This window comes from Oncorhynchus mykiss, chromosome 29 (genome assembly GCF_057628025.1).
Source record: "Oncorhynchus mykiss isolate SJ-2025 chromosome 29, ASM5762802v1, whole genome shotgun sequence".
Classification (NCBI taxonomy): Eukaryota; Metazoa; Chordata; class Actinopteri; order Salmoniformes; family Salmonidae; genus Oncorhynchus; species Oncorhynchus mykiss.
The window spans coordinates 45,424,719-45,440,750 of record NC_143050.1 but is presented as its reverse complement, the minus strand read 5'-3'; the positions used below and the strand labels follow the sequence as shown (position 1 = coordinate 45,440,750).

General features: G+C 40.6%; 1 protein-coding gene across 2 annotated transcripts in view; it reads right to left on the bottom strand.

Annotated features, from left to right (window-relative positions):
• The window catches only part of LOC110509523 (serine/threonine-protein phosphatase 6 catalytic subunit), a 61,154-nt gene that overhangs the window by 21,155 nt on the left and 23,967 nt on the right, over window positions 1-16,032 (bottom strand). The window contains exon 1 of one of the 2 annotated variants that reach the window (XM_021590440.3): window positions 2,769-3,053. The exons of the other annotated variant lie outside the window; for it this stretch is intronic. Within the exon in view, the coding sequence (XP_021446115.1) occupies window positions 2,769-2,843 (75 nt within the window). The 5' untranslated portion in view covers window positions 2,844-3,053. Of the gene's footprint in view, window positions 1-2,768; window positions 3,054-16,032 lie in introns of those variants that run through there. 2 annotated transcript variants of the gene reach the window in all.

The window sequence follows — 16,032 nt, the reverse complement described above, 5'->3', positions numbered from 1 at the left end:
GTAGTAGTGTGCATAATAGCCTGATACAGTGCATTCGGAAAGTATTCAGAGTCCTTCCCTTTTTCTACATTGTTACGCTACAGCCTTATTATAAAATGGATTTAATAAATAAAAATCCTCAATCTACACACAATACCCATTGATCATCCTTGAGATGTTTCTACAACTTGATTGGAGTCCACCTGTGGTAAATTCAATTGATTGGACATGATTCTGAAAGGCACACACCTGTCTATATAAAGCTCCCACAAACCATGAGGTCAAAGGAATTTTTCGGAGAGCTCCAAGACAGGATTATGCCAAGGCACAGATCTGGGGAAGGGTACCAAAACATTTCTGCAGCATTAGAGGTCCCCAAGAACATAGTGACCTCCATCATTCTTAAGTGGAAGAAGTTTGGAACCAACAAGACTCTTCCTAGAGCTAGCCGCCCGGCCAAACTGAGCAATCGGGGGAGAAGGGCCTTGGTAAGGGAGGTGACCAAGAACCCGATGGTCACTCTGACAGAGCTCCAGAGTTCCTCTGTGAAGATGGGAGAACCTTCCAGAAGGACAACCATCTCTGCAGCACCCCACCAATAAGGCCTTTATGGTAGTGGCCAGACGGAAACCACTCCTCGGTAAAAGGCACATGACAACCTGCTTGGAGCTTGCCAAAAGGCACCTACTTGACCCCGAACAAATATCTGTGGAGACCTGAAAATAGCTGTGCAGCGACGCTCCCCATCCAACCTGACAGAGCTTGATAGGATCTGCAGAGAAGAATGGGCAAAATTCCACAAATGCAGGCGTGCCAAGCCTAAATACTTATGGAAATGTGATTCATTTTATTTGTAATACATTTACAAAAATGTTAACTTTTAGATTCGTCATTAATGTCATCGATGTCATTTACAAAATAGCCTCCAATACCCTACTCAACAAATTGGATGCAGTCTATCACAGTGCAATCCGTTTTGTCACCAAAGCCCCATATACTACCCACCATTGCGACCTGTACGCTCTCGTTGGCTGGCCCTCACTTCATACTCGTCGCCAAACCCACTGGCTCCATGTCATCTACAAGACCCTGCTAGGTAAAGTCCCCCCTTATCTCAGCTCGCTGGTCACCATTGCATCTCCCACCTGTAGCACACGCTCCAGCAGGTATATCTCTCTAGTCACCCCCAAAACCAATTCTTTCTTTGGCCGCCTCTCCTTCCAGTTCTCTGCTGCCAATGACTGGAACAAACTACAAAAATCTCTGAAACTGGAAACATTTATCTCCCTCACTAGCTTTAAGCACCAACTGTCAGAGCAGCTCACAGATTACTGCACCTGTACATAGCCCACCTATAATTTAGCCCAAACAACTACCTCTTTCCCTACTGTATTTAATTTATTTATTTATTTTGCTCCTTTGCACCACCATTATTTTTATTTCTACTTTGCACATTCTCCCATTGCAAATCTACCATTCCAGTGTTTTACTTGCTATATTGTATCTACTTTGCCACCATGGCCTTTTTGCCTTTACCTCCCTTATCTCACCTCATTTGCTCACATCGTATATAGACTTGTTTATACTGTATTATTGACTGTATGTTTGTTTTACTCCATGTGTTGTATGTGTCGAACTGCTTTGCTTTATCTTGGCCAGGTCGCAATTGTAAATGAGAACTTGTTCTCAACTTGCCTACCTGGTTAAATAAAGGTGTTCTCAACTTGCCTACCTGGTTAAATAAAGGTGAAATAAAAAATAAATAAATACAAAAATGGGGTATTGTGTGTAGAATGATGCGGGGGGATCTATTTCAGAATAAGCTGTAACGTAACAAAATGTGGAAAAAGGTCAAAGGGTCCGAATACATTCCGAGTGCACTGTATTATATACATAATAGGATATACTGTATAGATAATGAATGTGCTATAAGTGACTATTTAGAAGTTCTTACAGAATGCCAGCAAAAAAAAGCCTCCATTAACATGTTGGTTAAGAGTGCATTTCAAACTACTTTTGGATTATAATTGGATTTTAAGGCTTGTATAAATGCCCTGCTTAATGTTTGTGTCATCATCGCAAATGAACTGTATTTTATTTTTAAAACACTTCAACCAGTAAAATGTATCTTCGGCTACAGACTGTCAATGAGCGTTAGCATTCTGGCTAACAACTGCTGCATCCAAAATAGTTACTTTGCAAAGATCACAACCAAATGTAATCTTATCGACTGATAAAGCAAGAATCGAATCATTGTAAGCATATGAGAACCCCAAAAAGTTATTTTATTTAGAAGTCATAAAGTAAATCTAGGCTGTTGAATGTGCGCAGATGGCATCCTTACAGCAAACCAAGAGTCGGGCGCATCCGTCAGTGCCGTCAGAATGTCGCGTACTGGAAAGGGGTTTATGTTGTGTAGTAACCGTTGAACAGCAAGGTTGACTGCGTGTGTGTTTATAATACCAGTGGTTGTAAGAGTTGAATGTGTGGAGTACATAACGTTAGTCTCTAAGGTGCATATCCATCACAGGTCTAGCTAGTTAACTACTAGCGAGAATATACAACATCTCTTCTACCTTGATTACCCCCTAGGTTTGTCCCCAACATTTGTGACGTGCACAACTAACAAACAGGCAAGTTAAAGTTACTTGCTAGCTGACGTTACCTAAATTAGCTGCTTCCGTTTCTTTGAATATTGATGTAGCAATAAGATGGCTATTGGCCTGATCGAATGCACTAACATAACGGTATTCGTTAAGTACACGAATAAAACGTAAATTCTTGCTCACCTTTAGGTCGTTTTCTGGTAAATATTTGCACTGTCTTGCAATCTCAACATACTTATCTAAGTCCAACGGCGCCATTTTAAAAATAACAACCGCAGACAAATCGGAAGTAACTGAGTATAACTTCCTGTTCTCAAGCGAAGTGAGTTTCTACAAAGATTATCTACTATATTGATCGTCGACGAACCGCTCTAAAAATGGAAATACAACTCACGAAAGGCAGTTCCGGAGGAGGCGAGATCAGATGGGAACGTTCTAGCAGTCTAGCTAGACAATGCAAACATATCAACAGGGCTGGGCAGGTTGCTTTCTAAATGTAATTAGTTAGTTACTAGTTCTTTGTACAAAATTGTAATCAGTAACGTAATTTTTCGATTACCCAAACTCAGTAACATAATCTGATTACATTCAGTTACTTTTATATGTATTTCCCCTTAAGAGGCATTAGGAGACAAAAATGTATGTTACCAATTGAACGTCATCTATTGCAGGATAAATCATTGTTAAAATTTACATAGCTGGCCATAAATGGATGTTAAATAGCAATTTATTGGTTGGTTATGTAGGCTTCTTCTAACCCATCACGTTCTACCACATATAATAATACGATTAAATTATATCTTTACATTAAAAACACATTCTATCAGAATTCCAGTCATTCCAATAAATGTTATACCCCTTGATCTTCAAGAATAGGACTTGGAAATATGGAAGTATAGATCAGCCAAATTGTTTTACCTGAGCATAACCCCAAAACTAAGGACTTATTAACCAGCCCTACTCTGTTATGATTTTGTTGTCATGGAAGACTGATTGTGCTCATTGATTCGAGTTGGAAATAAATGCTGTGCAAATGGAATGGCATGCTTTGAGCACTACTGTGAAAAATGAATGCCATATGCTGCATTTGCTATAAGCCTATTGTTTACCTTTTTGTTGGTCACACTTTGATATATTGCTAATATGCAGCTGTTTAAAGGGCAAATCCAAACAATAACAAAACAGTCGCCCCGCCTCTGTTTTAGTAAAAAGCTGAGGGATGGCCCTGGAGAAATGTAACCACTCTCAGATGAATAGACAGAGCTACGGATGCAATGACTATCAAAATGATTGTTAAAACCATGTTATGAGGCTACACAGTGTTTGCTTACATTGAATGTTTGCTAACATTGGAGTAAAACAAGCTAATATTTGGGGTTCTCATGGAGTGTGACAGTTGAACTAAGCTCATGAGGCATTTATAAGTTATATTCTTCAAGAATCAATGGATATATATATATATGTATAAGTTTATATACACTTAGGTTGAAGTCATTAAAACTTGTTTTTCAACCACTACAAATTTCTTGTAAACAAACTATAGTTTTGCAAGTCGGTTAGTGCATCTACTTTGTGCATGACACAAGTATTTTTTCCAACAATTGTTTACAGACCAATTATTTCACTTATAATTCACTGTATCATAATTCCAGTGGGTCAGAAGTTTACATACACCAAGTTGACACTGCCTTTAAACAGCTTGGAAAATTCCAGAAAATGATGTCATGGCTTCAGAAGCTTCTGATAGGCTAATTTACATAATTTAGCCTAAGTCAATTGTAGGTGGACCTGTGGATGTATTTCAAGGCCTACATTCAAACGCAGTGCCTCTTTGCTTGACATCATGCGAAAATCAAAAGAAATCGGCCAAGACCTCAGAAAAAAAATTATAGACCTCCACAAGTCTGGATCATCATTGGGAGCAATTTCCAAAGGCCAGAAGGTACCACGTTCATCTATACAAACTATAGTATGCAAGTATAAACACCATGGGACCCCGCAGCAGTCATACCGCTCAGGAAGGAGACGCGTTCCTCCTAGAGATGAACGGTCTTTGGTGCGAAAAGTTCAAATCAATCGCCATAAAAAAGCCAGACTACGGTTTGCAACTGCACATGGTCTGGTCTGATGAAACAAAAATAGAACTGTTTGGCCATAACGATCATTGTTATTTTTGGTGGAGAAAGGGGGAGGCTGTGCAAGCCAAAGAACACCATCCCAACTGTGAAGCACGGGGGTGGCAGCATCATGTTGTGGGGGTGCTTTGCTGCAGGACTGCAGACTGGTGCACTTCACAAAATAGATCATCATGAGGAAAGAAAATTATGTGGATATATTGAAGCAACATCTCAAGACATCAGTCAGGAAGTATAAGTATTCTATAATACATTCTCTTTAATTTCTATAGCGTTTTCTCTAGTCCACGCAGAACTTTCTCTTTTAGGCCTTAATTAACTAGTCCTCACAGGGTCTAGTTATACAACCGGTACACACAGTTTTTGTCATCTGCCCACAGGTTCTAGTTATACATACCGTATACACAGCTTTGGATGTTCACTTCTTAACTAGTTCACACAGATTCTAGATTTCATCACATACACAGATTTGGATATTGACGTTAGATGTTCCCTCTGAACTAAATTTTCAAAAAAATAATAATAGTAATTGTTTTCAAGAAATGTGTTTATGATGTCTTCACTATTATTCTACAATGTAGAAAATAGTTCAAATAAAGAAAAACCCTTGAATGAGTAGGTGTGTCCAAATTTTGACTGGTATTATATATATATATGTCACGGTTTTCTGTATGTGAAGGAGAGTCGGACCAAAATGCTGCGTGTAGATTGCGATCCATGTTTATTAAACTGAAACAACGTGACTCTAAATACAAACACTACAAAACAATAAACGTAACGAAAACCAAAACAGCCTAATACTCGTGCACATAAACACAGAATACGGACACAAAGGACAACCACCCACAAACACACAGTGAAACCCAGGCTACCTAAATATGGTTCCCAATCAGAGACAATGACTAACACCTGCCTCTGATTGAGAACCATATCAGGCCAGACATAGAAATAGACAAACAAGACATCCAACATAGAATGCCCACCCAGCTCACGTCCTGACCAACACTAAAACAAGGAAAACACACACGAACGATGGTCAGAACGTGACAATATATATATATATACACACACACACTGCTCAAAGAAATAAAGGGAACACTAAAAATTACACATCCTAGATCTGAATTAATTAAATATTCTTATTAAATACTTTTTTCTTTACATAGTTGAAAGTGCTGACAACAAAATCACACAAAAATTATCAATGGAAATCAAATGTATCAACCCATGGAGGTCTGGATTTGGAGTCACACTCAAAATTAAAGTGGAAAACCACACTACAGGCTGATCCAACTTTGATGTAATGTCATTAAAACAAGTCAACAATGAGGCTCAGTAGTGTGTGTGGCCTCCACCTGCCTGTATGACCTCCCTACAACGCCTGGGCATGCTCCTGGACATGATGTCCCAGATGTGCTCAATTGGATTCAGGTCTGGGGAACGGGCAGGCCAGTCCATTGCATCAATGCCTTCCTCTTGCAGGAACTGCTGACACACTCCAGCCACATGAGGTCTAGCATTGTCTTGCATTAGGAGGAACCCAGGGCCAACCGCACCAGCATATGGTCTCACAAGGGGTCTGAGGATCTCATCTCGGTACCTAATGGCAGTCAGGCTACCTCTGGCGAGCACATGGAGGGCAGTGTGGCCCCCCAAAGAAATGCCACCCCACACCATGACTGACCCACCGCCAAACCGGTCATGCTGGAGGATGTTGCAAGCAGCAGAACGTTCTCCACGGCGTCTCCAGACGGTCATGTCTGTCACATGTGCTCAGTGTGAACCTGCTTTCATCTGTGAAGAGCACAGGGCACCAGTGGCAAATTTGCCAATCTTGGTGTTCTCTGGCAAATGCCAAATGTCCTGCACGGTGTTGGGCTGCCAGGGCTCTGGCAGTGCTCCTCCTGCTCCTCCTTGCACAAATGCGGAGGTAGCGGTCCTGCTGCTGTGTTTTTGCCCTCCTACGGCCTCCTCCACGTCTCCTGATGTACTGGCCTGTCTCCTGGTAGCGCCTCCATGCTCTGGACACTACGCTGACAGACACAGCAAACCTTCTTGCCACAGCTCGCATTGATGTGCCATCCTGGATGAGCTGCACTACCTGAGCCACTTGTGTGGGTTGTAGACTCCGTCTCATGCTACCAATAGAGTGAAAGCACCGCCAGCATTCAAAAGTGACCAAAACATCAGCCAGGAAGCATAGGAACTGAGAAGTGGTCTGTGGTTATCACCTGCAGAACCACTCCTTTATTGGGGGTGTCTTGCTAATTTCCTATAATTTCCACCTGTTGTCTCTTCCATTTGCCCAATAGCATGTGAAATTTATTGTCAATCAGTGTTGGTTCCTAAGTGGACAGTTTGATTTCACAGAAGTGTGATTGACTTGGAGTTACATTGTTGTTTAAGTGTTCCCTTTATTTTTTTGAGCAGTGTATATACAGTTGAAGTCATATATATATATATATATATATATATATATATATATATATATATATACAGTTGAAGTCAGAAGTGTACTTACACCTTAGCCAAATACATTTAAACTCAGTATTTCACAATTCCTGACATTTAATCCGAGTAAAAATTCCCTAAGGTCCGTTAGAATCACCACTTTATTTTAAGAATGTGAAATATAAGAATAATAGTAGAGAGAATGATTTATTTCAGTGTTTATTTCTTTCATCACATGCTCAGTTGGTCAGAAGTTTACATATACTCAGTTAGTATTTGGTAGCATTGCCTTGAAATTGTTTAACTTGGGTCAAACGTTTTTGGGTAGCCTTCCACAAACTTCCCACAATAAGTTGGGTGAATTTTGGCCCATTCTTCTTGACAGAGCTGGTGTAACTGAGTCAGGTTTGTAGGCCTCCTTGCTTGCACAAGCTTTTTCAGTTCTGCCCACACATTTTCTATAGGATTGAGGTCAGGGATTTGTGATGGCCACTCCAATACCTTGACTTTGTTGTCCTTGCCACAATTTTGGAAGTAAGCTTGGGGTCATTGTCCATTTGAAAGACCCATTTGTGACCAAGCTTTAACTTCCTGACTGATGTCTTGAGATGTTGCTTCACGTAATTTTTCCACCTCATGATGCCATCTATTTTGTGAAGTGCACCAGTACCTTCTGCAGCAAATCACCCCAAAACATGATGCTGCCACCCCCGTGCTTCACGGTTGGGATGGTGTTCTTTGGCTTGCAAGCCTCCCCCTTTTTCCTCCAAACATAACGATGGTCATTATGGCCAAACAGTTCCATTTTTGTTTCATCTGACCAGAGGACATTTCTCCAAAAAGTACGATCTTTGTCCCCATGTGTTGTTGCAAAACGTAGTCTGGCTTTTTTATGGCAGTTTTGGACCAGTGGCTTCTTCCTTGCTGAGTGTCGATAATATTGCTGAAAGATTGTTGCTTCCATCAATGTAATTGTCTGCATAATTTCCAATCCCCCATATATTTTTGGGGTAAATATATATGTCCATATACATACACGCATGCATACATATACACATATATACCTACACCTACCTATATGTTTTTTAGAATATACATTTATTATTCCTCGCAAACCCTACCACCCTTCCCCCATTTGGAGTAAACCAATAATCACTTAGGCTTCTACCTTCAGTTTATATATCTTATACACATGTTACAGACACATATATTGTGCAATAGTTATATATTTTTTGTTTTTAGTCCTTCCTCTATTTCTGTTGTCCGTCCAGTTTAATTTCTATTTGTAACTGAGCTATTTCACAAAAGTTCTGAACATATATACATTTTACAGACCCTGTATGTTCTACATGTTTTATCTTGCTATTAGTCCCACCCTTCAGCTCCATTCAACCCCTCCCATCTGTCTCTCAACATCATCCACTTTGGATTTCTATTTGCCATATATTTTTCAACTGTGCAGTGATGCTTCACAAAAGTATTGAACCTTTCCATTCTCATAGCTTTTATAGATTGTAAATTAAAAATATATATTTTTGCTAAAATAATTATTATATTATTGATTGATTGACTATGGCTTTTCAAATCACCCAGTATTGCTATCTGCAGTGTTAGTTCTAGGCAAATGTTGAAATTCTTCAGCCATTCCTGGACCTGTGACCAAAAACGAGCTACATATGGACAATACCAAAATAAATGATCTAATGACTCTGCCTCCTCACAGCAGAATCTGCAGAGCTGGGAAGATTGTATCCCCCATATATATAACATTCTATTGGTTGCAAGAATTTTGTATAGTCATTTAAATAGAACAATGTGAAGTTCTGAATCCGGCGTTGTTTTGCGTATCAATTCATAATCCATGTATATCTCACTAGGTTAGGGTATTTAAGTCTCCATATATCCACTAATTCCAATATATCCATGACATTCATGATTTCCTGAAGTGCCCGAGGGTGATAGTTTGTAGTGCGATTTCCTTTCCGGTCCATAGAGGTATTTAAGACCGTATTCAAATCTCCCACCATTATAATAGAGTCTAGTGTTGCTTGTAGAGTTGATCAATTCTTATATATATTTTCAAAGAAGCTTGGATCATCATTATTCGGACTGTATAGGTTAATAAGCCATATCTGTTTATTGTCCAATAACATATTTAAATGAATCCATCTACCTTAATGATCTGTTTGTAAAATTTCACATTTGGATCAAAATTACTGTTAATTAAAACCATCACACCTTTTGAATTTCTTTGCCCATGGGAGAAGTATATTCACCCCCCAGTTCTTTTTCCACAAAACTTCATCTAAAATTGTTGAAGGGGGTTCCTGTGAACAATAGATATTATATTCTTTCTCTTTTAGCCAGATAAATACTGATCGACTATTCTTATTATCGGCTATGCCATTACAATTGTAACTGGCTATACTTATTTCACCACTTACCATAATGGAACAACTTTCAATTCTATTTGTCAAAATATATGTTTATACATGTACCATTAAAAAGAAACATGATGATCGAGTGTCTATATAGTTGTACCATGATATTTTCATTGCTACTAAGTAATTCCCCTCTATTCCACCCTCTAAAAGCCCTCCTCATCCCGAGTTGGGTTGTCATCCCAATGCCCGGCAGACCACCCCTGACCCCCCGTATCCCATGACCCTGAAGAGACTGGGATCCATCCTTCGAAAAGAGCACAGAGTGCAATTTACAGAACAGAAGTACATCAACTGCCAAATGCATTTCCATCGCCCTCACCTCGATTTGTATTATATATAGCCATCTAAAAATACATATATATTTTAAGAATCCTGTTTCTTATTTTCCATAATTAGCTATTCATATTTGTAGTAATGTAGGCAATTTATAAAAAGGATTTACCTTTCACCAGTCTCGCCATTATCAAAATGACATTATTACAAGCAATTATTATATTAGCAAACAATTGTTGTGAATCATCCTCTATTGTCCCTAACATCTTTTACTCCTTCGCAACAGTTGTGGGATACACACATACACCCACACACTCATACATACTCAACCCTCTTCTCCCACACAACCATAGGCTCACATTCTCAACAGTTGCACTATCCCAGAGCCCAACTCAAGAAAGGTTTAGATTTACAATTACATATTGTTATATAAATATTCATACACATAGCTCATATAAACAAAGACATTCCGTAGTAAGAACACATACACCCAGCCATAAGACTGACCCCCTCTTCCTTATATAAACACACATCTCATCTCCCTCTAACTGGCCGGTCCCAAGAGCAAAGAACTTTTGCTGTGCACCAATGGGGCCCGCTCTGGCTAGAGCAAGGCCCGCCTCCAACCCTCCGACCAGTCAAGAAGACCGAAACGACAAGACTCCACCTACTTTATTCTATGTATAAAAATGTATGTAACCATTGTATAGGCCTCTTTTTCACCTGGCTCCTTGCCGAGTTATGTGAACTAGGTCCGTGCACGTAAAACTGCGGGACAAGATATCTCTGACTCATTAAAACTGTCTTTTGTTACAACTGAAATCCACTCTGTCCAGCGTCCGTGATTTGGTCTCAACTCTCCAGTATTTGAACACTAACAATATACAGTTGCAGCTGTGTGAGACGGCCTGCAAGATCGTGCGGAAATAGGCAGAAATGGAGAGATTTTATGAACCATTGTCACATCCTAGATGATGGAGGTCAAATGTACACCTTTTCTCTGAAACACCCACAACACGGTATCCCCCGTATTGACCATATTCCCAAGTGTAACAGTTGTTAAAGTACTATGTGAATTTCACCAGGTTCATATATCAATATGTTGTGTTGATTTGTTATGCATGCCTGCATCCTGGGAGAAGGGGAGTGTGTACTTACGTTTTGCCTGGCGTGCTCGTGCTCAAATCATTTTGATGCACTGAGAGAGGTAGGCACGCTTTTTCTGTCTTCAGAAAAGTTTGATTCTTTTAAGTACAAAGTCATACACACAGTGTTTTGTTCATGAATAATGTTGTATATTTAGAGGTTACTAATACGTGGTTTGTCTTGTTAAGATGCACTTGTAACTGTACTTTTTAGGATGATATTAACATTCTGAATTCAACATGTGGTTAATAGGTATTAGCAGGCTATTGTATGTGTGAACGATGGCTAGCTCCTCGAATGATCCCAGTCCCTCCTATTGTGCATCTGTTGTAGAAAGAGGAGACGATTCTCAGAACATATGTGCTCTACAAATGTTGTGTTTCCTTTTGAATGCAGATGCAGGATGCAGAGAGTCAGTTCTGCTTGATTAAAACTACCTGATCTCCAAAGTCCACGTCTATAGTCTCAATCAACCACACACAACGCAGAGTTACAGCGGTGCAGTATAGTGGAGGAGTCAAGCGCAGAGAGCAGGTCATTCCTTACGTGGATATTTTATTCCAAAGACAGTGGAGCCACGGACATGCAAAACACAAGGGCACATGAAACAACCCGTCCAAAATACAAAGGACTAAAACTGTCCGGAAAAAATATAGATCACACTAAAACACCAAATAACAGAATCACCCACCACAATAGGACCAGGCGGCGTGGTGACAGGCAGCGGCAACAGCAGCAGCGAAATCCAGATTTCTGGACATGGGAGGAAATATTGGATGGTAAAGGACCCTGGGCACAGCCAGGAGAATATTGCCGCCCCAAGAAGAGCTGGAGGCGGAGAGGCGCTGGTATGAGGAGGCAGCACGGTGACGCGGATGGAAGCCCGAGAGTTAGCCCCAAAAATGTATTGGGGGGGGAACACAGGGAGTATGGCGAAGCCAGGTAGGAGACCTGCGCCAACTTCCTGTGCTTACCGGGGGGCTAGAGAGACTGGGCAGGCACCGTGTTATGCTGTGGAGCGCACGGTGCGTACATACCAGCTCCTCGTATCGGCCGGGCTAGAGTGGGCATCGAGCCAAGTGTCATGAAGCCGGCTCTACGCATCTGGTCTCCAGTGCGTCTCCTTGGGCCGGCTTACATGGCACCAGCCTTGCGCACGGTGTCCCCGGTTCGCCTGCATAGCCCAGTGCGGGCTATTCCACCTCACAGCACTGGCAGGGCGACCGGGAGCATTCAACCGGGTAAGGTTGGGCAGGCTCGGTGCTCAAGAGCTCCAGTGCGCCTGCACGGTCCGGTCTATCCAGTACCACCTCCACGCACCAGCCCTCCGGTGGCAGCTCCCCGCACCAGGCTTCCTGTGCGTGTCCTCGGCCCAGTACCACCAGTACCAGCACCACGCACCAGGCCTACAGTGCACTTCGCCTGTTCCTGTCTCTGTGTTTGTTTTCCCCAGATATTTCGTTTTTTCACGTCACATTGTTCGTTATCATCTTTATTAAAGATGTTTAATAGTAATCACGCTGCATTTTGGTCCACTTCTCCTTCGACACAAGAAAACCTTAACAGTATAATTCATTATAAAAAGTATATCCATCATCTGAACAACATTGAAAGCTCTCTCACACCCCGGCTCACAGCAACACATTGGTTTTGGGATATGCAACCATTTCCTTTCTCACTCAACGCCACACTTTCCCAAACATAACAAATAAATAAACACACACCACACCAACCATGCCTTCTTCTTACTGAGTTTTTATCTTCACCATGCTGAATTAGTGCTTGTGTGTTCCAATTAGTTATATTTGAACATATATAGAAAAGCTGTTATTTTTTATTGTATTGTTACAATCCACAACAGGGCAAAAATGTTGTTTCATTATTTTCCTCGTCTATGAGAACTTTGTAATTCTTAAAATAACCATGGAGTTGTCTTTGTGTCTCTGAACAACTGGTTATCAATATATAGTTTATCGACGACAAGAGCTACTCAAAAATTGGATACAGAACTTTACGCCATTCTGCAATTTCCTTCGGGAACTGATCGTTCATCCCAATTTTGGTCCCAGCAAGTCTTTTACCCAACCATTATTTTATCTTTAAAGGAAGCAAATTTGGCAATGATTGGGTGTTCATACCTTTGCCCTCTCTGTCCGAAGCGGTGTACACGTAGGAGTTGGATTTTGTCGACAGCTTCGCGTGGAATCTGAAGCGCTGTCAGGAGGAACTCTCTAACTACAGATTCAGGAACTTCTCCTACTTTCTCTTGGATACCTGTAAGTACCAGCATCCCTCTCATGGATCTAGTCTGTATGTCAAGTAAAACTTCTCTCTGGATATAGTAACTTTGTACCTGTTTCTTCCAGCATCTTCACAAGGTCCTTTGTTGTTGTTCTGGGACTGATTTGCACTTTTCGCACCAAAGTACATTCAAATCTAGGAGACAGAACGCGTCTCCTTCCTGAGCAGTATGACGGCTGCATGGTCCCATGGTGTTTATACTTGCGTACTATTGTTTGTACAGATGAATGTGGTACCTTCAGGTATTTGGAAATTGCTCCTAAGGGTGAACCAGACTTGTGGAGGTCTACAATTTTGTTTTTGAGGTCTTGGCTGATTTCTTTTGATTTTCCCATGATGTCAAGCAAAGAGGCACTGAGTTTGAATGTAGGCCTTGAAATACATCCACAGGTACACCTCCAATTGACTCAAATGATGTCAATTAGCCTATCAGAAGCTTCTAAAGCATGACATCATTTTCTGGAATTTTCCAAGCTGTTTAAAGGCAGTGTCAACTTAATGTATGTAAACTTCTGACACACTGGAATTGTGATACATTGAATTATAAGTGAAATAATCTGTCTGTAAACAATTGTTGGAAAAATGACCTGTGTCATGCACAAAGTAATGTCCTAGAAGATTTTTGTTAACAAGACATTTGTGGAGTGGTTGAAAAACGAGTTTTAATGACTCCAACCTAAGTGTATGTAACCTTCCGACTTCAAATCTATATGCTTAGCAATAGTAGGAGATTCTCATAACTATTAATGCCATGCTTCTGTAAAGGGATGGTTCCTCTCTAGCTCCCTGCAGCTGGTCTGTGAGTATAGTCAAGGGGTGGGGGGGGGGGGTGTTCACCACAAGATGAACATAAGGTAGCTCATGATGCCCCGATCTGCATGGGTGGAGTGGAACTAAGCATTTTTAGGTCTGCTATATAGGACCTCTGTTTCTTCTCTCGAGTGTGGGGTCGACCAGCTGCATTATTGCAATTATTTTTAAATAAAGATGATTGTTTGAAGAAATGACAAAGTCTCAATCACTTAGTTACAATTTCCACCACAGTGGGCACCACACATGCGGAGATCACCCATAGCCAGTTTCATCAAAGCGCTTGATGGTTTTTGCGACTGCACTTGAAAAAACATTAAAAGTTCTTGAAATGTTCCGCATTGACTGACCTTCATGACTTAAAGTAATGATGGACTGTCGTTTCTCTTTGCTTATTTGAGCTGTTCTTGCCATAATAGGGACTTGGTCTTTTACCAACAAGGGCTATCTTCTGTATACTAACCCTACATTTTCACAACACAACTGATTGGCTCAAACGCATTAAGAAGGAAAGAAATTCCACAAATTAAGAAGGCAACCTGTTAATTGAAATGCATTCCAGGTGACTACCTCATGAAGCTGGTTGAGAGAATGCCAAGTGTGTGCAAAGCTGTCATCAACTCAAAGGGTGGCTACTTTGAAGAATCTCAAATATAAAATATAGTTTGATTTGTTTTTTTGGGGGGTTACTACCTGATTCCATATGTGTTATTTCATAGTTTAGATTCTACAATGTAGAAAATAGTAACAATAAAGAAAAACCCTTGAATGGGTTGGTGTGTCCAAACTTTTGACTGGTACTGTATACATATTTCATCCGTCCAAAAATGGATGTAGCAACTACAGATTTCCCCTTTAAGTCTATCAAAAATTATGTGAGTTTGAGCATGTGTTCATTTTTTATCAGCATGAATTAGATTGACCAAAAAAAGCCCCACTATTGTTCCAAAGGCTGGGATCCGCACTATGCAGCTGAGCGCATTTTTCACTGGCTGTCCACTGGTTTCAAAAACTTATTGAATTCAACCACTATACACATTTGGATGTGTGAACAGTCATCCGCAACAACCCCAATCCGTAAGGCGCAAAGAGCTAAATGAGAGAGCAGCAGTGTGATTCCCATCAATGCGCTGTGTAGATATCAATAATAAGTCATATCCATATCACCTTAGACTACATCAATGCTGTCATCCTTACCTCCAAGCGTTTATTCAAGTTGGATAATCTTTGGATACCGACAGCAGTCACTTGTGTTATTGACTGTACATTTGTTTATCCCATGTGTAACTCTGTGTTGTTGTTTTTGTCACACTGCTTTGCTTTATCTTGACCAGGTCGCAGTTGTAAATGAGAACTTGTTCTCAACTGGCCTACCTGGTTAAATAAAGGTGAAATTAAAATTAAAACAATTTAAAAAATAGTTTGGACTGTAGCCTACAATAGCATATTTCTGCTCCTTTCCCGCGATCCATCAAACCCATTTGGTGTGTCATCATAGTGGTCTCTCTCAGTAGCTAGCTGGCTAGCTCCCCCTTAATCAGATTAAAACTCATCTGATTTCTTTACTCTCCTTATCCTCTTCTTTTTCTGTGGCGTAATATATATCCATTAGTATCCGTATCGCTTTTGGGTGGAGTCGACCCTCTCGCTTCACCTCTTCCTCTCTGGTTTCTACATTGCGACAATATATCAAATGTAAAACCAAAAAGTAATATTTAGTCCAAGATTAAGTCTTGGACTAAAATACATGTCTAGATTCTTTGACTTTGTCCTGGAACTCAGCCCAAGCACATTTTAAAATAATAATAATTCTTCCAAGGTATCGCCGAGTCCCCTAGAGGGCGTAGTTCTTCCTGATACCTCTAGGTGTCGACGCAGTCCAGCCGG